The sequence below is a fragment of the Platichthys flesus genome, chromosome 22, assembly GCF_949316205.1.
Source record: "Platichthys flesus chromosome 22, fPlaFle2.1, whole genome shotgun sequence".
NCBI classification, from domain to species: domain Eukaryota; kingdom Metazoa; phylum Chordata; class Actinopteri; order Pleuronectiformes; family Pleuronectidae; genus Platichthys; species Platichthys flesus.
The window spans coordinates 14920507-14945230 of NC_084966.1; the positions used below are offsets into that span (position 1 = coordinate 14920507).

At 41.7% G+C, this 24724-nt stretch overlaps 4 protein-coding genes across 5 annotated transcripts in view; 1 reads left to right on the top strand and 3 right to left on the bottom strand.

The window, feature by feature from the left end:
* LOC133933462 (histone H4-like) overlaps window positions 1–24724 on the top strand; it is a 556161-nt gene that overhangs the window by 496317 nt on the left and 35120 nt on the right. The window contains exon 4 of the mRNA XM_062380582.1: window positions 6805–7140. Coding sequence (XP_062236566.1) covers window positions 6805–7140 — 336 coding nt within the window. The remainder of the gene's footprint in view (window positions 1–6804; window positions 7141–24724) is intronic.
* Window positions 1–24724, bottom strand: part of LOC133933464 (histone H4-like) — a 408656-nt gene that overhangs the window by 1484 nt on the left and 382448 nt on the right. Inside the window, exon 1 of one of the 2 annotated variants that reach the window (XM_062380590.1) lies at window positions 769–777. The exons of the other annotated variant lie outside the window; for it this stretch is intronic. Within the exon in view, the coding sequence (XP_062236574.1) occupies window positions 769–777 (9 nt within the window). Of the gene's footprint in view, window positions 1–768; window positions 778–24724 lie in introns of those variants that run through there. 2 annotated transcript variants of the gene reach the window in all.
* On the bottom strand, window positions 6125–6511 carry LOC133933524 (histone H2A-like). The gene has a single exon (XM_062380655.1). It carries the CDS (start codon window positions 6509–6511, stop codon window positions 6125–6127), a length of 387 nt encoding a protein of 128 aa, XP_062236639.1.
* Window positions 9166–9540, bottom strand: LOC133933556 (histone H2B-like). Its single transcript, XM_062380690.1, has one exon. It carries the CDS (start codon window positions 9538–9540, stop codon window positions 9166–9168), a length of 375 nt encoding a protein of 124 aa, XP_062236674.1.

A 24724-nucleotide genomic window follows, 5' to 3' on the forward strand; every position in this document is an offset into this window, starting at 1 on the left:
AAAGTACAGCGTAATGAATGTCACAGATTCAAAGTTCTCACAGTAGGCCTTATTAGACAGCTGCAAGTTTGAACAGCGATGTGACGCACACACATTTGAACCAGCTTCCACATTAACACTAAGCAGCAAAGGTTACTAAAAGTCACCGTGTCAGGGCTACATATTTCCCACATATTCTTCCCAAACTGCCCCTACCCCCACCCCCGTCTAACAAACTGCTTTTGTTTAAAGTTGACTTTCAGAGCCATCTCCACAGACACGCACACATGCATAGTAAAGATTTCAGTCTTAACAAGCTCAACAAACTTCTGGGCAGAGTGACCATCTCTCAAATTTGTCTTTGCTATCGTACCTTTGATTCATGATTTAAAAACGATGAGATCAACAACAACACTGTTATTTTGGTTATGCCATGGGCTTGGATGGGGTTGAGTGAAGGTTTTTTTTTTTTTTTTTTAAATCATTGTTAGCATTTAAAGCATTATGTGTAATAGTGTTTTTATATAAAGTAATATGTAATTAAAGTCTGTTTGAGTGGTTAAAATGACATGTTTACATTCTACAATGTACACAAACACTTTCACATACTGCACACGTGTGTACATTCTGGATAAACACAGAGTTTGTTGACACTAAGGCCTTAAATTGTAATATGAATGTGTTATTGGCTATAAAAGTCTGAGAAGACTTGATCTTTAGACCAGTAGGTAACATATTGACAGGTTAACAGAGAGTTCTCACACACGGGTCAAATCGTTTTTCAGAAACGTTTGTCATGTTTAAATGATTATTTTACACAAATAATAATGATCATAATATACAAAAACATATATCCCAGTGTTACTATGATGAGCAAAAGTTTGTATTTACTAAGTAGAGAAATTCTCAAACTAATTTACAGCTTAAACATTTTCTGGAAATTAAATGATGTAACCTGTTTACTTTTGGTGTTAAATGAGAGAAATGTGCCCCAATATTAATTTAATCCTTGCTTGAGGTGAATATTGACAAATTCAACATGGATATGAAATGTAGCCCTACTTCTATAATGACTCTCAAGCTTCCTCAGGATGAAAAATTCACGGCTCTGATAGGAAGTCTGGCTCAACTTCACCATTAGCCTCGGCCATCAGCGGTGTGTTTGCTGCCTGCACAATTACTTGACTTTATTACTAAGAGATCCTCAACAGGTGCTTGTTTTCACTCGGTGTCTCTGAACAAACATGTGGAGCAGCTAGGAAATGGGTTTTGGTGGAGCTGTGGTGCTTTTGAACTCATTTTAGGAGAGAAACTAGTGGGAAAAGCCGCTGAGCAGCGCTGCTCACCGCGGTGAACGGGTCGTGTTCGGGGGCTCCACCGACCAAATGCAGAGAGCATCAGAGCTCTTCATGACTTCAACATGAAGACAAATAAGTCCGCTACCTGCTTCCTCACTGTCAGCCTCCAGCACCGCTCACCCACTGAGTTTTTACTCGTTTATCAGTGAAGAGAAAACACAAGTGTCTGTGCGTTCACACTGTACACGGGAGCCACGGCTCGATTGAGTCTCCACGGTTCTCATGGTGTGTTCAAGTACCGCCTCCCGATCAGGACTCTTCATCAGTCCTGTAACTCACTCCGTTAGTTCGTCGTTGATCTAAACGCAAAGAGAAAGATGGCAGAAGCCGCTCCAGCTCCAGCACCAGCCGCCGCCAAGGTTAAAGCGGCCAAGAAGAAGGTCGTGAAACCGAAGACCGCCGGCCCCAGCGTCAGTGAGCTCATCGTGAAGGCCGTGTCCGCGTCCAAGGAGCGCAGTGGCGCGTCCGTGTCCGCCCTCAAGAAGGCTCTGGCTGCCGGAGGCTACGATGTGGAGAAGAACAATTCCCGCGTCAACACCACCATCAAGAAGCTGGTTGTCAGCGGGACCCTGGTCCAGACCAAGGGAACCGGGGCCACCGGCTCGTTCAAGATGAGCAAGAAAGAGGCAGTGAAGAAGGCCGCTCCCAAAGCCAAGAAGCCCGCCGCCAAGAAACCCGCAGTGGCTAAAAAGCCCAAGTCGGCGGGAGCCATGAAGCCAGCAGCCGCTAAAAAGTCCCCGAAGAAGGTGGCTAAACCAGCAGCGGCCAAGAAGCCCACCAAGAGCCCCAAGAAAATGGCGAAGAGCCCCAAGAAAGTGGCGAAGACTCCCAAGAAGGTGACGAAGAGCCCCAAGAAGGTGGTGAAAAAGGCGCCTGCTGCCAAGAAGTCCCCCGCGAAGAAGGTCGCCAAACCCAAAGCGAAGAAGACAGCAGCCAAGAAGAAGTGATCTGTCCTCACTGTGAAACATGTCCATCCTGGTAAAAGGCTCTTTTAAGAGCCACACACGTCTTTCCACAAAGAGCTGTTTCCTCATCATTCATCACCACTGTCCATAAATATGTAGAGACAGAGTTCTTAACTACAGGGAGTCTAGATAGATTGAGCAATATTAGATGTCATCTTACAATGTTCAGATTAAGAAGTTAGTAAATATCAAAACATCAAATATTATAAAACATGGCTTTAAACTCTGTGAAGGAGTAGCCTACTCCTACCTACACACATGCATCATGTAACATGATGTTCAGCAATATCATCATTACTTCATATACCATACTTTTTAAACATTAGAAATATAATTAGGAAACAGACACTGATTATTCTGCACTTTGTGTAGATTTTTTGTTTTTTTATGAACACCAGAAGAATCTCAATCCTGTAATTCTGAATGCTGAGATGGCGAGCAGAACCCAGACCGTGGATGCAGTGTGGCCAACTGTATGATCCAGATTGAACCTGATCGTTTATCCAGAAGACATCAGACCCCAGTACTGCCCGTCAGGTAGACAGGTAGTACTGAGTTTAGAGACATAAAGACCCGGACCAGAACGGAACCAGTGAATCTTCAAGCACACACTACACTGGGAACTGAATATATACACACACATTGAAAGGACAGTTATTTTATGAGAATACATCATTTATTGTGTTTGTATTATGTTATACTGTTTTATATTGTGATTGTTTGGTTGATTTTTTCAATAAATTGGTAATTTGTTCAACTAGTTCTTTGACATAAACTAGTACTCAATGATAATATATATATATATAAATATATTATTGTTGATACTAGATACTAGACCCACTTATCTGGGTCTAGTATTAGAAAAAAGCACTAAATATCGACATAAATTCCAATATATATATATATATATATATATATATATATATATATATATATATATATATATTATATAAATAATAACAATAACAATAATAAACACATATTTCTTATAATTACCCTGATGGTAATAGGTTATTTCATCTCTTTTATATGTAAGTCAATCTTACGTGCTGTTCTTTCATATTTAGTCAATTGTACCTGTTGCTCCTTTATAAGTAAGTCAAATAATCAAATAGCCTATGGTATCAAAGGAGCCAATTATCTATGTGACATGACAGCATCATAGGATCAAATTATCTAAGGATATGATCTTTGAATTGATTTGAACAGTGTTAGGTAATATATATATTACATATAATTATCAATAATAACAATAATAAAACAAATATTTCACAATCACTCTCACTCCTCCTTTTCTTAATATAGCAGCTCCCCTCATGTTCCCATCGCCATTGTTTGTATACACATCTCCCATCTATTCATTCTGCACTTCTCTCATTTGGATTTCAAATCACTGTGTTCCTTGTAAACATATGTTATAATTACTCATCCTATATATCTGATGTATTTTGTTTTTCAGCCCCCTGGTATTTAATGAAATTAGTGTTAGCATTATTCGTATTCTTGTTTTCAATCTTTATTATTACTCTTACTTTTCTTATTCATCCTCCTTTGCCTCTCTGTGTTCTGTCTTTTCCTTATTGGTGTTACTTTTTCCATTAATTCCATGTCTGTTTCAGATCCTGGCGACATAGACGTTGCCTAGGGATGTTCAGCGATATCGCCATTACTTTATATACCATACTTTTTAAAGAGTCTGCCTTAGTTGTTATATTTATCGATTTAACTCGTTTCTTTCCTTGCTAAATAGAAAAGTGACAGCTGCTTAGAAAAATGACATTTCCAGCCTCACATCATGTAACCATACTGTGCTGTAGTAACCTCAGGCAGCCAACAGATGGAGCTGCTCTCCAAATGATGTGAACCTGAGTAAAGTCCACTACCAGAAGAACTCTTCTCCATGTTCTGTTCCGAAGCTTTGTTTTCCAGTAGCTCAGCTTCTCCTGCTTTATTGCAGCTACTTGTTTGAGTCATAGAAATGAGCTCTGTAGCTGCATCAACTTGATCAGTGGCTGCCATTAAACTAAAGTATTGATGAACTGTCATCAGACACTGCAACACCAACAGAGGGAAAGTCACAAAGTTACATTTACTAACAGGGAGTAGAGAGTTTTTCCAGGTGATGTTTTTCTCAGCTTTGTGATTTAAACACCAAGTAAATGTTTCAGCTTATAATTAAAATATACTATCTCAAGACCAACATTACAACCTTAGCTCACCTGATGAGGCCACAGCTATTTGAGTTCACTGAAGAAGACTCTGAGAAGTCGTCGAAAGCTCAGCAAACAAGTGGAGGTCTTGGTTGAACTGATCCAGAGTCCTGCTCCTCTGGGGAAAAAGAGTAAACTTCAGTGCTCATCACGTTTATTGAGGAATCCAAACCATTCAGATGGTGACAGAGCTCCATGCACTGTCACACCAGAAGAATCACAGGAGAAAATGTATACAAAAATAATAATGATGGCTGAGTTCCATTTAGCTGCTCCACTTCAATGGTCCTGGTGTTGTGAATGCTGGATAACTGTCATGTGTACTGGGGCACTTTAATACAACAGAGGACCTGGTCAATGTTTTGAATGAAAACCTGTCTCATGTGAAACACGTCTATAATCCCACATGTGACCGGACACACAGCACCTAACTTTTAAAAGCTGATTTTACAGCTTAAGCAAAGGTACCAGAGTTATTGTTTATGACTACATTACTATCTTATGATAGTTTGTAAGATGTTTAACCAATAGCTATCTTTACTTCTCACCCTAGATTTGCATAATGACAAATGTAAAGAGGGTGAAAATTGCATTAAATCTGTTCTACCCACACTAGTTTCTATTTCATTAGGAAGACAGTGTGTGTTGTTTTTGCATTCATACCGTCCATCATGAGAGATGTATGCCATGGATCCATGAACCTTAGACGTACTGAAATTTGAAGTGTGTATCTTTTATATTTAAACTTCCATATGAGTGATGGTTTCCTCACCAGATGACACAAACATCTGACACAGAATGAACCATACCAATGAATACATATTGAATGCTAGTGGCCTGCAGAGGGTGGTGAAAACTGCCCAACACATCACTGGTTCCTCACTCCCCACCATTGAGGCTGTCCAGAGCAAGAGATGTCTGCGGGGGCTCGCAGCATTGTCAAGGGCAGCTCACACCCCAGCCACAGACTGCTTGCCCTCCTCCCTTCTGGGAGACACTACAGGGTCCTCCGTTCCCGGACCAGCAGGTCCAGGAACAGCTTCATCCCTGTGGCTGTCACCCTGCTCAACTCTGCACCACAGTAAAAGCAGCTGCCCCGCACCACACACAGCTCCTCCAGTGACTATACTTCCCTCCTCCACCCTGGCTTGGACTGCCGCCCACCGTCCTCCAACCATTAAACATTTGCACTAGACTGCTACTTTTTTTACTACTGTATAATCCCACCAATGGTGTATTCATATTCATATATATTGATCTTGCTCATAGTATATTCATCGTTCTTGTATAATAAATACCTCTTAATACTGCTCTATTAAATATATATTTATTACTGTACATATCTTATGTATTTACAAATTTTACTTCACATTTTCCGTTTTTTTAAATTTGCACATTACTCTGCACTTTTACTGCCTTTATTGCACTTCTGGTTATATATAAGCACTTCTACTGTGCAATGAGATTAAAGTTGAATCTAATATAATCTAAAAATGACTTGTGCGTGTGCTTTAAATCGATGGGTGATATGAGGAGTTTTGTTCTTTAGAGGTGAGTGTGTGGCTCTTAAAAGAGCCTTTGTGTCGTTGGTTTCCAGCAGCTTTGCTTTACTTTACTTGGACTTGGGGGCCTTCTCGGTCTTCTTGGGCAGAAGAACAGCCTGGATGTTGGGCAGCACGCCGCCCTGAGCGATGGTCACTCCGCCCAGGAGTTTGTTGAGCTCCTCGTCGTTGCGGACGGCCAGCTGCAGGTGGCGGGGGATGATACGGCTCTTCTTGTTGTCGCGGGCGGCGTTTCCAGCCAGCTCCAGGATCTCAGCGGTGAGGTACTCCAGCACAGCCGCCAGGTAGACGGGGGCGCCGGCACCAACGCGATGTGCGTAGTTGCCTTTACGCAGCAGTCTGTGAACACGACCGACGGGGAACTGGAGCCCAGCGCGGGAAGAGCGAGTCTTTGCCTTCGCTCTGGCCTTTCCGCCGGTTTTGCCTCTGCCTGACATTATGGATGTAGATTGTTACCTAACACACGTCAAAAGAAACTGCGGTGAAAAGGTCGAACACTCCCCTATATATACGCGGATCGAGCGGGACGGTTCATGCCGGACCAACCAGAATAGAAGCCTCTAGCTGAGCAGCGGGGGACGGCCGACCCTTTTGTCGAACAAGCAGACAGTCCCCGAGGAGGAGCCTATCACCGATCTGAAGCAGCGTCACCATTTCCCGGCTGGCTCCGCAGTTTAAAAGCAGAGTGTCTCTCTACAGCTTCACTCTTTCTCCCGATCGCAGAGAAAAGCAACAAAATGGCAAGAACCAAGCAGACCGCCCGTAAATCCACCGGAGGCAAAGCCCCCAGGAAGCAGCTGGCCACCAAGGCTGCGCGTAAGAGCGCCCCGGCCACCGGCGGCGTGAAGAAGCCTCACCGTTACAGGCCCGGTACCGTGGCTCTGAGAGAGATCCGTCGCTACCAGAAATCGACGGAGCTGCTGATCCGCAAGCTGCCCTTCCAGCGCCTGGTGAGAGAAATCGCTCAGGACTTCAAGACCGACCTGCGCTTCCAGAGCTCCGCTGTCATGGCTCTGCAGGAGGCCAGCGAGGCCTACCTGGTCGGCCTGTTTGAGGACACCAACCTGTGCGCCATCCACGCCAAGAGGGTTACCATCATGCCCAAGGACATCCAGCTGGCCCGCCGCATCCGCGGAGAGAGAGCTTAAACTGCTGCTGCTCCACTGACCATAACAACGGCTCTTTTAAGAGCCACTTCACTGTACTCAAGACAAAAGACCTTTGTTGCCCTGCTTGTGCAAGACTGTTAATACATATAATACACTAAATAATTGACTGCAGAGATTAAAGTAAATATCAATACCATTAAAGCATTAAATAAACCACTTTCTGTAAAGTAAACATAGTACAGCACAAGGAGCATTTACACAAGTTTAAACATTTAACTGCAGTATAGTTTTATAACATTAACTAACAGCAAACGGTTACTATTTCATAATACTACATAAATAGTTCACAGTGACACATATTTGTTACATTATTAGCTCTGCAAAGAATACACATAGAAAATTATGCAAAGTAAGACCTGGCCTGCTTTTAATCTAATATTAATTAATATCGCTGCTTTCACTTCACCTGTTAAATGGAACCATCGTTAGAGATGCAATGAAATAAATGCTGTGGATGCTGGAGAGTCATTCTATAATTAGGAGTTCATTTCATATCCATGTTGAAATAGTCAATTTGACTAAATATTCACTTCTTGTTTGATTTTCTCTTCAGCTATATATATATATTATCTATTTTAAATTTAGATATTCTATGTTATTTTTTCTAACATTTTTTTTGGGGGGGGGGGTTGTAATTACTGAACATTGCTAGAAGATAGCCAGTGACTGCTTAATGTTATTGTTTTGCATTTGATAATAAAAATCTTGAGTCTTGAAGGAATGGTCAAATTAATATTGAGGCACATTTCTCTCGTTTAATACAAAAATTCAACAGGTTGTATCATTTATTTGTATGGATGAGTATGTATAGCCTTGCTGGAATTTGCAATGTCTCTGCTGTCTGATTTAGAAAATACCATCTTTGGTTATTCACATTAACAATAGGATATCTGTTTATGTAAGTAAAATAATAATTAAAACATGACAAATGTTTTTGAAAACTATTTGTCTCGTGAGTGAGAGATCCCTGTCAACCTGTCCATACGTTACTCTTAGTCTTCTCCGACTTGAATAGGCAATAAGACATTCATATTACTAATATAGGCCTTAGTGTCAACAGACATACTGTGTATTCAGAATCCACACAAATGTGCAGTATGTGAGAGTGTTTGTATAGTTTGCTGTGGGTAAATCGTAGCATGTAAACAGGTAATTTAAACCATTCAAAAATACTTTATTTTTGTAATTCCCATGCTCACTGCGATAACTCATCATTGTGGACGGACAGCTACAGGTGGCGGGGGATGAAAAAAGCAGGTTAAGGATGCAACCACAAAACCATGACCATTTTTCCTAAGGTCCATATCTGCATTAGAGACCAGATGAATTTAGTAAAACAGAATCCAGCAGAATGACAGTTTGAAATCAACAACACTTTCACACATACATGAGGTGCTTTTCAAACTGTTCAGTATCCAATGATGCTTACTGAAAGATTAGCATATTAACATATTCTGTATATTATCTATTCTCAGAGTAGTCAACAAACAAGGTATATTTGTCAAGCTTAATAATACTGTAAACAACTTTGAAGAATTTATTCCTCTGACCATTTTGCATTCCAACACCCAAAATGATTTACATCTAGCTATGGAAGATAGCCTGATATATATATATATATATACATACCATTCTAACCACCAGGGGGTAGAACACCTCCTCATAAATATCGCGGATCACTGATAGAAACCACTATTAGATTTAAAAATTCATATTTTTAAGTTGGAGTGACTATGCAGGATGTTAAGAATGTATTCATCATGATAATCCTTTTCAATTTGATTAAACCATGCTCCACTATTAGTTAAAAGTGGCTGTTTAAATATTGATGGACATGTCATTAGAGTCAGGACAGTTTGTCTCCATAGAAAAAGTGTGTGGCTCTTAAAAGAGCCGTTGGTTTGAGGTCTCCGCAGAGTGGTTTACTTGGAGCTGGTGTACTTGGTCACGGCCTTGGTGCCCTCAGACACGGCGTGTTTAGCCAGCTCCCCGGGCAGCAGCAGGCGGACGGCGGTCTGAATCTCCCTGGAGGTGATGGTGGAGCGCTTGTTGTAATGAGCCAGACGAGAGGCCTCACCGGCGATGCGCTCGAAGATGTCGCTCACGAAGGAGTTCATGATGCCCATGGCCTTGGAGGAGATCCCAGTGTCGGGGTGGACCTGCTTCAGCACCTTGTACACGTAGATGGCGTAGCTCTCCTTCCTGGACTTTCTCCTCTTCTTTCCGCCCTTACCGGGGGCCTTCGCCACCGCTTTCTTGGAGCCCTTCTTGGGCGCGGGCTTCGCTACTTCAGGCATTGTCACGAGATTTTTTCGTTCAAATGAATACAGACGTTGCTGGCCAGGCTGTATTTGAACATATCACATGTAAATCATTGTGTGCCGTTCCCTCTCTGTCATTGGCTGAATGTGGAGTGCCAGTGTAACAGCACGGGGGAGTGTCTCCATGTTCGTGAGTCCATTATTCTGCTGCCGACAGAGGTTGAACTGTTCAGCTCATCTGGAACATTTGGGGTGTTGAGAACTTTAAGATGTCCCTGAAACTTATTAGGATTTATGTTAGTATCACATAAGTATCATTAAAAACAATCTAAACCAAAGCAACCTGATAAATGCACAGCTCTAAATGATAGAATATGTGGGAAATATGTAGCCCTGACACGGTGACTTTTGGTGACTTTTGGTCTAATGGTTACAGTGAAACACACAGTCAGTTCAACTTCAGGTTCATCGACCTGTCCATTTAGGAAGCCCAAGTGATTGTGAATGAATTTCACCGGTTTTGGTGCAAATGAAAGTGACAATAAGTGCAATAAAGAGGCAAAAGCAAGACCACAACAGAAAGGGAACAGTTTTATACGTGCTGGCCATTGACATTTGCTCTCTCCTCATCCTTCCCGACTGAATCTTCTGAAGTTTCGTGCTCTGCTAGTGTCCGTGTCACTACCTGTAGCATGAGGCGGTGCCTGAAGTCCTTTCAGGTAGCAGAGATAATCTAGCTCCTCCAGGATAGAACATCCAAACGTGCAGGAGCAAGAAGGTTTGTTGTGTGCCGTAGAAGAGCATCAACCCATCAGCAGAACCGGTATCGGCTCCTTTGTGCGTGGAACATCTACAGGTGTAGCTGGCCACTGGGGAACCGCCCTGCCAAAGAAAAGAAGGGAAAAAGATGATTGTGATAAATTTGGCACGTGTTTATTATAATCGTCATTATTTGTAATTTATTAAATTAGACAAATTCTATAGAAACGTGGTCCTGCCTGCTGCCTCTGAATAGTATAGTCCAATTAGCTTCAACGTCACGACCTGTTTAATAGAGTACAGGGAGATTTCAGCCGGTTAAAAGTCGCCAACATCACTCTGATAGACTTTCATAATAACACGCTGTCTTTCAAAGTGCAGGCGCTGCAATCCCAGACAGCACACACACACACAGGCCCCGGGGGCCCACTTACTCGCTCAGAGCAACACAGTGATACGTGAGGAGCGTTACCATGAACAATCTGGTAAGGGACTTTGTTGAAGAACAGTGGACACAGGTATACTACAAAGTTTCTCTCTGGTAACTTCTCATTGCACAACCAATCAAGTGCTGTGTTTTATTTGAGAGTGTATTGCAACAGTGTGTCCATTAACCAGTGAGTAGGTCAATAGGTCAGTCAGTCAGGGTCCAGAAGGCTTCAGTGTAAGGCCCTTACCAAACTCCTGAGGTACGAGGGAACGTCAGTGTCTAACGGACGCTGTGGTGTGCACGTAGAGGACCACTCGTGTGTTCTTCATAGCAGCAAATGAAGCTATGTGAATATTTATGTGTGCGTGTGGATATGTGTGTGAGTGTCTGTGTGTCTGTGTATTCATGTTAATGTCTGTTTGTTAACCTATTTGAATTAAAATACAAGTCAGATAATGTAAGTAACATGATGAATTTATTTAACTTGGCCAACATTTCTTTTTTCTTGTCTCACCACTCTCCCCACGTGCTTGACTGAAAGATAGAATGAGTAATGTCCACTTCACTTCCTTAATTTGTGGTCAGATTGTTGTTATAGATATTTTATAGTGATGCTGTTACAGGGGGTGACTCATTTTCACCTACGCCTCAACATCCATTCAAAACAACAAACTGGTGAGGTGCAGCACCTAATCAAACAGCTCTGTCCCTGGTCCTTTTTAATTACACTCTGATATTTAACTTAGTGTTCAACTGATCAAGTTGATGCAGCTACAGAGCTCATTTTCAAAACTCAGAACAGATCAGAATCTGCAATAAAACAGGAGAAGCTGAGCTACTGGAAAACAAAGCTTCTGACAGGACATGTAGGAGAGTTCAACTGGTAGTGGACGTTGTTCCAGTTCACATATCTGGAGAGCAGTTCTATCTGTTGGCTGCCTGGTGTTACTACAGTATATATACACACATATATGTGTATATATATATAACAGTTCACCAGGCGTGTTGGTTTATCCTAAATAAGAGAAGAGCCGGACTGGTCCAATTTAAATATTTATTGAGATGCAATAAAAGTTTAACAACATAGCTATGGACAATTATCACAACCTAGGCTAATTAAGTTAGCAATAGGTAGTTAATAATGGCCCCGAACAAAAGGGGTTTGATATAGTTATAACAGTAGATTTAATATGATTGGTTATGAAAGATTGAAGGGGAGTCACCGCAAATCAATTTGGTTCTCCCTTGTTGGTGCACAGGCATGTCCACGCCTCTTGGCACAGAAATCCAGGAAGTGACAAGAAGCCGCTCTCTGTGACGCTACTACTACTCTGATAGTTGCTAAGCAAAATGTTCACTTCATGAAAGGCCTTGACACAGCTGATGCCATGTGGGCCATTGGAGAAAGGAATATGATGTTCCTGCTATATTCAAACAATGTCCTGTTGATGTAAACATTAGGGTCCTCGAAACCAAAACAACGAGACAAAACAATGTCAACAAAGTCACTCTGTCCGTCCTCCAGAACTTTATCAGACAGCTGCTTGAAATATATTTGTGAATGACTCTAAGGGAATAATGGTTTAACAATTATAAGATTCATTATTAACAATATGCAGCAAGGGTTATTTATAAATCATTTGAATAAAGGCCTTATATATGGTTCAAACTGATCATGCTTCCCCCCCCCCTTTAGTTGCAAAAAGTTTCAGTCAGACCCAAATACCATATAGAATTTAAATTCCTAACAATCCCTCTTTTCACACCATTTTCATTGTGTGAACAACTTACTGGGGTCATCCATGTACCCCTAACCACCATCCCATCCAGTGCTGTTCGGACATCAGTTTAAGAGTCAATGATCTTGGACTTTAGCCTTGTTGAGATCCTTTTGTGGAATTAATACTTTCCGTTTGTCAGGTTGCAAGAGGTGCAGCTGTCACCGGATGGGAGTGGGTTGTGGAGACATGGAGCCCAGATCCCATAGATTGAAAGGAAACAAACAGAAAAGTGATTAATATGCTGCAGTGCGTAACTGAGTTTAAAGTTGATTATATAAACTTATATTTGCAAAGGAAAATAAACAAGCAATCAAAACAAGACATACAAGTAGACCCTTCTTTTGAGGTCAACAATTTCTTTAAGATTTTGAGGAGTAGTAGCCTAATAAGTGGACATTAAAAAATAAAGATTCAAAAAGTGGCAGAAGAGTGACAAAAATCGTTGGCATTTTATGAAATATTAAATGATCAACAAGCTAAATTTCAATAAGCAGCAGATATGACAGCGTTTGAGTATTTGTGTTCAAACCATTCTCCAAAAATCATCTGACTGCTTCTATACATGATAATTCAGAAGCTTTGACTTCAAATTGCCCTGTGGTAACACAGGAATCACATACACAGGAAAAATGTGTTAGAAATGAGATTCAACAAACCGTTTCAGAGTCGACAGCTGAAACAGATTAAATAAAACTCACTCTGACACACTTTTCTTTCATGATAAAATAATAAAAACATAAGTAGAGCTTAACAACACCTTTCAAATTAAGAGCATTGGATGTTAAGATAATTGGTGAAACCAAAAACTAAAAACCTTCTTCCCTGAAATTAAGAGTTTAAAGTGTTGCAATAAAATTGAAATATAATTATAGATATTGCATTCAATAAAGTGTAAACAAAGTGCTTGTATTATGGTTTGTGCTTTTCATTTAAGATGAAACACGTTATGAGTTAAAGTGTTTTAGACCTCTGATCCTTGAGTTGGATTCAGCTTTATTCCTCTTTAAGCGGCGAAACATATTTATTTTAGGTCTCAAGAGTCTTACAATAGTTACATTGAGGGTGAATCAAACTCCTATTCTAAATTGCCCTGTACTTGGTGGTCAGCGCTTTGAATGGCGCATCAGAAACAGGGAAACGGTCCATGGGCATTTGTATGGTCTTTTAAGTGTTGTGTGAATTGCATGTATCATATTTGTGTACTAAGTTCTCTGCCAGAGTTGTCATGTGTTGATGCCACCAGAGTATTTCTATGTTCTTCTGAGTCCGTTTCCTACTGATATGTGTGGGTCCAGGGGCCTGTTTGAGAAATGTCTGGGCTAGTTTGGATTGGAGATCTTCTCTGAGTTTGATCTCTTCTTGGGAGAGGGCCTCAGACTTATGTGGGCCATGTTGATGGGTTTTGATTCGAAGGTGACCTTCTGTGGACACTGGGCAACTTCATTGGTCATAGCCGTTGCCGTGTTCCCCGGCGGCAGATGGCATCTGGTGTGGGTGCGGGGGGCATGCCTCTTCCTCGGCCTCGTCCTGGGGGTCCTCCGCGATGGGGGCCTTGCCCTCTGTAGGGGTTAAGGTTAGGGTTAGGTGTTGATCGTCTTTGTCCCATATTAGGGCAATCTCGGATCCAATGGTCAGATTGGCCGCACCGATGGCATCGATTATCGTTGTAACCTATGGTTTGATTGTCTCTTTCGATGTTCCTAGCCTGCACTACTGCGCCTGCTATTTCCAAATGTAATCCTAATACGGCAGCCATCTGATTAAGGGGCTCTTCCCCTGACCGACGAGTCTGCAGCTCTTGGAGTTCTCTCCGAACTTCCAGTCGTGATTTTTCCACTTCTCTGAGGTTGTTGCTTAGCTCAGCCACCTCCTCCTCACACTGTCGCTTCATACTGAGTCTTTCTGTCTCTGCAATTTCTCAAACTTTCTCTCAGTTGGGTGTTTGATTGGCTGAGAGTGTCCCGCTCTTTGCTGACCTCACTGAGGTTGCGTTGCAGCTCCATGCTCTCTCTCCTGTGGCTTTCTGCTGCGTCCTGAGTTTGGTTGGGCTGGCGTTTGCTGTTCATCACATCCCGTCTCAGTTGGTCTCTACTCTCCTCGTTCTCTGCGAAAGAAGCTCTGCACTGGTGCAACTGTTCAAGGGCAATATCAGCACGTGACTGAAGGTCGATACTTATCTCTCGTAGAGTCTGGATTTGACGTTCGTCCGTCCAGGCTGCGTCTTCCAGCTGAGAGAGAAGCTGCAGCAGGGTGGTGGGGGTCTGGACAGGGGCGGCGGCCATCTTTCAGGATAAAACGCACTGTTTTTGACAGGTTATTATTTATTTTTCTTTAGCCTGTTTATAATAATACCTCCAGAACAGCACGCTTATCAGTATTCCAAGCAGAAGGGACAGACTCAGAATAAACCAGATCCTCTACTTCAGCCACTCAATGTTTTTGTAGCGCTGTGACATGTCGATGAATGTGTGTGTATTTTGGGGTGTTGGTCGTGGTGGTATATCTGGGGTGTGTGTCTCTCTCTGTAAAAAGTTAAAATCAGAATCAGACTCAAAATTCTAATTCAAAATCTAAATCTAAATCTAAATCCAAATTAAAACTAAAACTAAAATTTAATTAAAATTAACATTAAAAACAATAACAAAGACAAAAATAAAACAAAACAAACTTAATAAATACTAAATAAAACCTAATTTATTATACAATTAAACAAGCAAATCCAATGATGTCAAACCAGTTGTAACCTGAGCTTTAATATCTTTAGTTTTCCCCAGGTGTAATACCCTTTGTCAGCAACCAGTTGGTATAGAGGCCAAAATGGCAAAAGTATTCATTCAAAAGGTCTAAATTTTAGTATTTTGATAATTTCAGGCAGCACAGAATTAAGTTGAAAGTTTAGGTTGAATTTCTCATCCTCATGACTGATTTGGTTCATCGCAAGCACATGAATGACTTCAGCTCTAAACCTTTTCTCCTTTCCTCTAGTGGATTGGATATATTTGAAAAATCTGAAAACACAAATTTGTGCCTTAATAAGTATTATTTTAACAATTAAGTTTGGAATTTATTACTTCTGAATGAAGCAATAGTAAAAAACAAACAACCCAACATAAAAACAAACAACCAAGCCTCCTTATGTGGTCAAAGCCAGTTGCAAGCTGCAAAGCGTTTGGCCTTCCCCATATGGCTTTCCGACTCCCAAACTCTCTTATCTCCCTCCCATTCCTACAGTTGTGCACGTACAAAATCTTTCTATCCCACATCTCTTCCCCTACTTTCTTTACCCCTCAAGTTGGCAGGCATATAGCCTCTAGTCTATTTTCCTATTTTTGTAGGAAAAAGTTGTTTTCCTATCAGTCAGTTTTCGCTCAGTCAGTTTTTTCTGTGTCTCAGTCAGCAGTGTGACCTTGACTCTTTTTCGTCTCCTTCTCTCTCGTTTTCATAGACATACTTTTTAATTCAACCTAGATTTAGTATTTTTTGTGATTCCAGGCAGCCTAAAAATAAATTGAAAGATTATTCCCCCTATTTTCTCCCGATTTAGTTTGAATTTCTAGTCGCTATTTTGTTTATAACAAAAGCAAAAAGTTAAATCTGATATCAGGTATGTTAATTTCCCCTCAGAATAAGCTCTTTAAGCCAGTGATTGATAATAAGTAAATGCCCTGAGAATAAACTCTTTAATTCAAACTAGTTAATTTACACGAAGCAAAAAATAGGAATCTTAGTGATATTCCCACATCGACCTCCTAAAACTTTATATTTAACTACGACACCTCTCCTGAGAGAAGGGAACAAAACACAAACAAACTTTTCTGTTCACCTTTGGTGCACTGCAAACAGAATATTAATGTCTCTGTGCTTTATAATTTGGGCCTGATTCAAGCAACAAATGCGTCTCTAGGTCACAAAAACATCCTTGAAAACTAATTCAATGATCAATGCGTTTTACACAGAGCTAATAGTGATTGCAATGATTTTAACAGGTTTTTTATTTACAGTGTTCCCCTGCTTTTACATCTTCAGTCACTGTCTGAAAATCTCAAATAAGCTCTGATTTCTAAACGTGAAAGACACAACACAATAACTTTTACAAAACTAAGCCAGAATAAATCCTCTCAGGTCTTTGTGTTATGAATAATAAACCACATAAGCCAAACGGACATTTCATATATCCATGTACATATGGAAGCTTTACCGTGGCTACTGCAGCAACAGCAGCTCCACGGAGACAAAAACAAAACAGCAGACAGCTTCCTACGGTGATCAGCCACTGTGCTGAATCACCATAGATTTTACAAAACTAGTACAATTCAGGTGAGCTCACAATAATATTAATAGCAGCTTGGCGTCTTACCCCATTTTAGGCTAGACTCAGAATAATGGTAAAGTCTGTCAGCCAAGCTCCTGCCTCGTCAGCACAGGTGCTAGGCACTTGATTCAAAGTTGCACTCTGGGTTGTTAAGCTTCAGATCCGTCGAAACTGATGCCGCGGTCAGAACTACAATATTTTCACAGCCGTTATATTCTGAATTCAAGGGCCGCTCCAAAGCTTTGTGACTGGTCTCGTCATAACAGCGCTGACTTCCCAGTACACAATATTTTCGCAGACCCTTATTATCATTGCTTCAGGATCGATTCAACAGGGTATCTGGCCCGTTAAGCACCTGTCCCCGTCGGAACACCACTCCGTCTCCAGATCCCACTGCAATCGTCGTCACTGAATCTTCTATCTATTAGGACCCGATTCAACAACAGGGTATTTGGCAGTTTTGTCCCTCACTCGCCGGTGCAGGCAAAACCGCTTCCTCCAAAACCCCCTGACTAACTCAGGTTGCAGTTTGTTGTATTTGCAAACAATTGTTTGAATCGTCAAATTTGGAAATCTTTTGCGCCAAGCTGAAAAACCTCAAATCCTTCTCTTGGTTTCTTTATCTCAATTCCCCTTCCTCTCATTTCTTTATCTCATTTCATTTCTTTATCCCATTTCATTTCATGTCTTTATCTCATTTAATTTCTTTATCCCATTTCATTTCATGTCTTTATCTCATTTCATTTCTTTATCTCATTTCATTTCTTTATCTCATTTCATTGCATCTCAAAAAACACAGAACTTATTTATCTCTTACCACCGATCTCTCCACGCACTCTCACACCTATAACAATGATTATCTAACTAATACAGAATTTGCTTTAACAGGTTTCTGCCTACCTTGTGATTTAGAGCTCTTGTGAGAATGCGGAGGATCGATCGGAGCAGCCTAGACCTCGAGGTCTGCGGTCTTTCTGGTCAAAAGATTCCTTCTCAGGATCAGGTCGGTCAAAAAAATGTTCTTAGGATCACGTCGGGGTCACCAAATTGTCAGCCGTGTTGGTTTATCCTAAATATGAGAAGATGAGCCGAACTCCGTTTGTTCAATCAAGTATTTATTTAGAAAGCAATGAAAGGTATCAATCAGCAAAGCAATGGGCATCCAACAAGTCGCATCAGAACACGAGACCCATCAGAACGCATCAAACAGCCGGCGCCTGTCTATTTCATTACAGTAGATCTTGGTTCTTCCTCCTCGAAAGTGCGCAGGCGTAGGCCATCCTCTTGGTATTGGACTACGGAAGTGACAAGGAGCCACTCCCAAGGCCTTGACACAGCTGATGGCATGTGGGCCAATTGTGTTGACAATTGGAGAAAAGATTATTGTGATCTTGCTATATCAAAACAATATTCTGTTTGTACAGACATTCAAAACAATTTAACCAAAACAACGAAACAGAACTGTGACGCTCACACATTCTAATTTCAAGATTACACACTAAGAAGGAAAAGGTTATTTATTAATCATTTGTATAGAAAACATTATATCTGGCTCAAACTGCTTCTATCTTTATTCATTTAGAGTTGAGTCAGACAGAGAATATAGGTAAAATATTGAAATCCTAACAATTACTAAAGTTCTAGTTGCACCTGAAAATTAAGCCGATGATCAAAGAGATCCTTATTACAGTATATACCATGATGTTTTTCATGGTATTATGTGCCTGTACGATTTTGACAGTGGAGTTAACTATTGTGCAGGTGATGATGTACACAAGGACATTATGCCAACATGTTCTGCAGAGAACAACCACTTGACTGAGAAGCGACAGTCAGTTTTGACCAGCAATATATATTCAATTGGTAATTGGGCTAACTGAAGGCAATTGTACCTAACCGTTTGCAAAGGTGTGCTAAATCATTTTAAATTTGTGCAAGCTGTTGGAAATTGTACTTGTCATTGCAAGGATGAGGAATGAGATATTCCAATCTGTTGTGAACAAGTGCCCAGTTGTTTGGAGGTTTGCACGTGTTGTTTTGAGAATGTCATTTCTGTTTCGTGAAATGAGCCAAAGCAATGGAGAAAAACTCAGGCTGCATTTAGTATTGTTAAGGGCATTCCTTTAGTTTATGTCCCGGCTGTACACACATCCTACAAACTCTTATTTGCTTGTCGTGAATTACTCTAAAGTATTCCGCACCCAGCGCAGTATTGAATCTGGCTGAGTACGGCAGTGATTGGACCTGATTATTGAGTTTTAGCTTGAGGAATCTTGTCCCGTCCGCCACGTTGGTACTCGGACCACATCCTCCTCTTGATCGGTGACACAGCCTAATAATATTTTGCATAAAGACGTCGTTTTTAAGGTTACCTTTGTGTATCATTTAAGCTTGTGTAAATGCAGTTACAATACTTAGAAAATAAAAATATAAATACATTTTGTAGTTTTCTGGAATAAAAACAGTCAAATGTAAATCCCATTTGGAGTTTCAGGGGTAAAAAGCACTGTAGCCGAATCCAGTACAATTTAAGTAAATGGGAACTCCTTCAAACGAAAAAAAAATCAATTTGGTTCAATTAGTCAGGTTATTCTATCTTGTTGTCGGTTTGCTTTAATGTCACAGTGTCATTGATTGCTATTATGTCTAAGATTCCTTTGATTTCTCAGCAGGGCCATTTCTATGCCTATAATATTTTAGTATTAAGTAGCCCCTAATGAAATGTGAAGTGAGTGTTTGAAATAGAAGTAAATCTGTAAAGATGAATGTTACAGCCCGGCTCACGACTGTGACAATGAGGGAGACGACACGGGTGAACTGTTACTATCTCAGGATATTTATTTAACAGAATAAATTATAAGCAACAACCAAAGTCTCCAAAAACAAAACAGAGGTTGAGGTTGACTCTCCCGGCGTCCGGGAGAGTCAACCTCTTGCCGTAGGAAGAGCGAGAGAGAAAGCGCGCGAGACGAATCTGGCCAGTCTTTTAAAGGGAAGAGCACACCTGGCCGAGATGTGCACTGATTGTCGCTGATTTCCACTCCCCCTACAGTTCTGGGGAAGAAAGAACAGGGACACCTAGTGTCCAGGTGAGGGTGGAACGGGTCGTCACATCAATAAGTTCAGAGAGAGACTGAGATGCCTGTGTTCAGCACCTCACTGACTAACTACATACTGGATATCAAAGATTGTTACTGAATATACTTGGAGAATTTTCAAAGTAAAGTCAAACATTTACACATTTTTAAATTTTTCAAAGTAAAGTCAAACATTTTCAATGAGGAATCGATCATTTCAGGATACTTCAAAGTAGACGCAGACAACTGGTCACATCGAAAGAGCGTGACAGCGCAGGAGAAACAGGGACCGGGCCCTCAACATGAGATAAACTCAGTCGGCGAACTTCCAGCTCCATTCGTTTAATTTCCCCATGAGTCACATCCTGGAATTTTGTGTCAATAACTAAAATTTGCCCCAGATTATCACGAGGATCCTCCGGACATTCTCCTTTAAACGTTTATCCCCGATATCCATCTTGAAATTATCAGCAATTTTAATTAATTGATCCCACGACCAGCGGTCTAATAACTCCTCTGACGGAGCACTCAGAAACTCATCCACAGTAGCCATGACTGAAAAACACAGCTAACCTGCCTGAATATTAACATTTAACTCTGTGCACCGGTGGTCACACTCCTAAAGCTGTACACAGCAACACGTCACTGCAGCGCTGTCTCACTGACTGCTGTGATGGAAATCTGGAGATACAAGAGGCTGGAAACAACAAAGTTATCTACGTGTATTTAATAAGGGGCTTTCTGCAGAAAGGATCAACACAGGGAAACCACAAGGGTCTCAGAGTGAGGATGCAGAACAGTCAAAAACACAGGTCTCATATAGAAGGACTGAGGGCTGTCCCTCTGAACCAATCCAGACAGGTTCCATGGTGGGTGAAGGAGAGGCATCTAAACATTAGCAGCTGATTCACTTAGGTGATAAGAAGACATACACTATTTCCATTGATGTGTAATTAAGTCACAAAAGGTCTCACCGTATTTCAACACCAACATTTCCGACCATAAAACAGCTCAAGTCATAAAGGTCTCTTGTCAAGGCTTCAAATGCTTACTATCTAAATACAAAATAGTTTGTCAGCCATGTTTAATTAATTTTTCTAATACAAGTCTCTCCACTTCCCTCTGTGGAATAAAATGATATAATTAATGAGAACTGTTTACAACACTGGTGTGGAGATTATAATCATATCTAATCTGTCCAATTCACTCTAAAATTCTATAAAAGGCTAAATAAACGAGGTGGGAATGGAGGATATACCAGCCTGTATCAGCACATTTGTGAAACATAGTTACTATCACATGCAGCTTACACATGTAGTGTATTGATATTAACTTATTAAAATCAAGTCACAACCAAACACACAACTCTATAGTTAACTTGCTTCAATCATTTCATTAGATGAGTTCAATTAACGGTAATTTTTATAACAATTACATATTAAAAACCACTTGAGGCATGTAAGCATATGATTATGATGATAGATAAAGCATAGGTTGTGTTGTTGTTGTAGTTTCAAGGTTACTTACCTCCAGACCAGCCGGACCAGCTACAGAACAGCGCTAACCTGTTAGCAGCGTCGGGTAGCATGTAGCCTAGCTCCTGGCTAGGCTACATGTAGCCTGGCTGTCAGTCTTCACTCGCGCTCCTCCTCTTGCCCATTGATTCGTTAGCCAGGAACGAGGAGGAGTAAGCTACGGCAGGATGGCGCCGGGGGAACGCCACCTACTAGCCTCATTCTCACCCTGCAGAAACCAATGGGTGACGTCACGGACCCTCCGTCCATCTATATATACAGTCTATGGTTGGAATACATCTGTCCTCAGAACAGCGGATGTATGACGTCACATCCTCTGTATATTCTTGTTCGCTCCGAGACTCAAAGTGCGCAAAGACGAGGAACATGTGCGACGTGCAGCTGCTGCTGATGTCGGTACATGAGCGGATCAGCGCTGCCGCTGAAGACTTTCTGCTGCAGGTGGAGAAAGGAGGAGAAACGGCTCAAGTCCCGGCGCTGAGAGCGATGCTAACCGAGCGGCTAACGGCGGCTGCTGAGAAGATCGTCTCAGTGTTTGAGGAAACCGTGGCGGTGTATGAAGACAGAATGGAGCGGTTAGATTGCTCAGAGCAGGAGATCTACCGCCGGAGGAGGCTGCTGGATGCTGTGATGAAGCCCAAACTCCAGCTGCACAGAGTCGGTAAGTCCCTGGAGAAGCCGCTCACAGGCTAACGTTAGCTAGCATCAGCTCTGCTAACATGAGTTGATCAAACTAACACTCCGTAAAGGGAATGATACGTTTAAAACAATGTCTGGTTGGTTAAATTGATGAAATGTGTAGATAGAAGTATTAGGAGCTTTGACCCTCCACTGCAGCCAGTGGTCACATGTCCTTGATAATCATCTGCAAGATGCTGTTAGAAAGCTCAGCACACGTCTGGGGTGTTCAACCATTTTGGCTCCTTTTGTGTAAAAAGTCCTCCAGACTGCTTCGTCTCATCCTGAAAAACAGGGCGATGCTAACCGAGCGGCTAACGGCGGCTGCTGAGAAGATCGTCTCAATGTTTGAGGAAACTGTGGTGGTGTATGAAGACAGAATGGAGCGGTTAGATTGCTCAGAGCAGGAGATCTACCGCCAGAGGAGGCTGCTGGATGCTGTGATGAAGCCCAAACTCCAGCTGCACAGAGTCAGAGACACATACAGAGACACATATTGTGTGAGTAATTATGATACTGGCATATTTTAAAGTAAGTATAATTTCTACATTGCTGTTGTGTCATATTAATAACAATAGACCCTTTTTTTTAGATGCTTGATTTCAAATGATTGCTGTGACACAATGAACACTAAGCTCCCTGTATGTCATAGCAGCGCTAGACATAGTTACTAGACAGCAACTGGAGAATCTGGGTTTTATTTCAGTACAAAAACTGGTTTACAACGTGGATTGATTCATTCACTGGAGTTGTGCAGTTAAGATGATCCCTGCTATTGTCGGCGTGCTCTTTTATCCTAAATAAGAGAAGAGCCGATCCAATGGTTTGGTTCCATCAAGTATTTAATTAGAAGCAATGAAAGTGTAACACAGGCCTATTCAACTAGCGGCCCCAGGGCCGTATGCGGCCCGTTTGAATTTAACTATGGCCCACACGACTACCTGCAAATCAGTGTAGCTTGGTAAATAAAAAACGGACACGCCTCTTACCCAGAGCCATTGAGTTCCACTGTTGCATCAACCGAACCTGTATGGTCACGTCCATAGACTGTGTTACGTCTTAATGTTACGCACCTGAATTGGTTGCCGCAACCCACTACTCACTATGGCTCTGGTCTGGCTGCCCACTGAAACACATGCGCTAGCTGACGCCGGGTTCACACTGGACGCGGAAGCGAGGCGTAAGCGCAGCGCCAATCCTCTAGCTCCCATCCACTCCCATGTTAAATCGTTGTGCTGAACACACCGGACACTGAAGCGTAGCGTTGCGCCGCGGCTGCCTCGCGCCGTGCAGCGATCGTTTCGGCGTCGAGTCTATTTTATCCGCTTGACGCGAGCGTATCGCGACAGGAAACACACTGAAAAATGATTTTAAACGATATTGACGACATAATTTATATGATGTAAATGATCAACTATGCATCCCATACTTTGTATTCACCTTCTGTTGTCCAGGAGTTTAATTTTACCACTTTAACCGACCACATTATTAAATGTCCCCCTCTGCCCATCCACTACAGCCACACAAGCATTCATAAAGAGAGAGAGAGGGGGGGCTACGTATTCTCCACATAGGCTTGAGTGGAGAATACGTAATTAACCCTCGACACCCGACATTTAACGGAGCCAACCGTGGAGAAGTTCGTCAACATGGATGACACTTAATTAATAATTGAAGTGAAGAAGTACAGTGAGTTGTATGATCCTCGGAACATGTTGTATAAAGACAACACTAAAAGGACACATGTTGGGCCGCTGATGCAGTTCATTTTGGAGCAACATGGAGCCGTTTTTACTGCAGGCTGATATCAGCGGCGCTTCGGCGTCGCTACTGCGCCCGGTGTGAACCCGGCCTAACGCTACCAAGAAGCTCTCTCGGACACATCAACTCTCCGGCGCCTGGACCTACTGGCAACAGATGTCGCGGGGAAGCTTATGGAGTTCATGTCTATCGCTGTGGATGAATCGACTGACTGTACCGATGTGACCCAGCTGTGCATGTATGTGAGGTTTTATGACGGAGTGCACTTTCGGGAAGAACTACTGGGGTTCGTTCCGCTGGAGGGACACACTACAGTTGAAGTGATCTTCCAAAAGATTTTCACGTTTTTAATGAGCATGAACTGGATTCACAAAAAGTCTGCTTGTTGGTTACTTATTTACTATTATTGTGATGGATATTGTTTCAAGATGTTCAGTTCACAGTATGCATTTTGGGAAATGAACCTGCTGTAACTACCTAATTTCTGCTCATTTATTGTTAATCGGATATCTGAATACTATTATACTATTTTCAAATTGTTCGCTACATTTGTGGATATGGACATGTCAGAAAAACACTCTTTGTGTAACTTTTGCACTTCTGTATCCAAGCTTGATAGCCTTCCTGTGTTTTGGAATGGAATGACAGTCTGTTACTGACTATAAAGTGAAAGAAAAGAGATGTGTGTGTGTGTGTGTGTGTGTGACTGTTTACCTGTGGAAATATACATAACTGTTTTTCATTTTTAGCCATTCATTGATAAATATTCTGTGAGGCCCTCACACCCACCGTGATTTTCTGATCTGGCCCACTTGCTACTGAAGTTAAATAGCCCTGGTGTAACAGGTATAGCCGGCATTCATTCACAGCCTCAGCTAAATCAATTA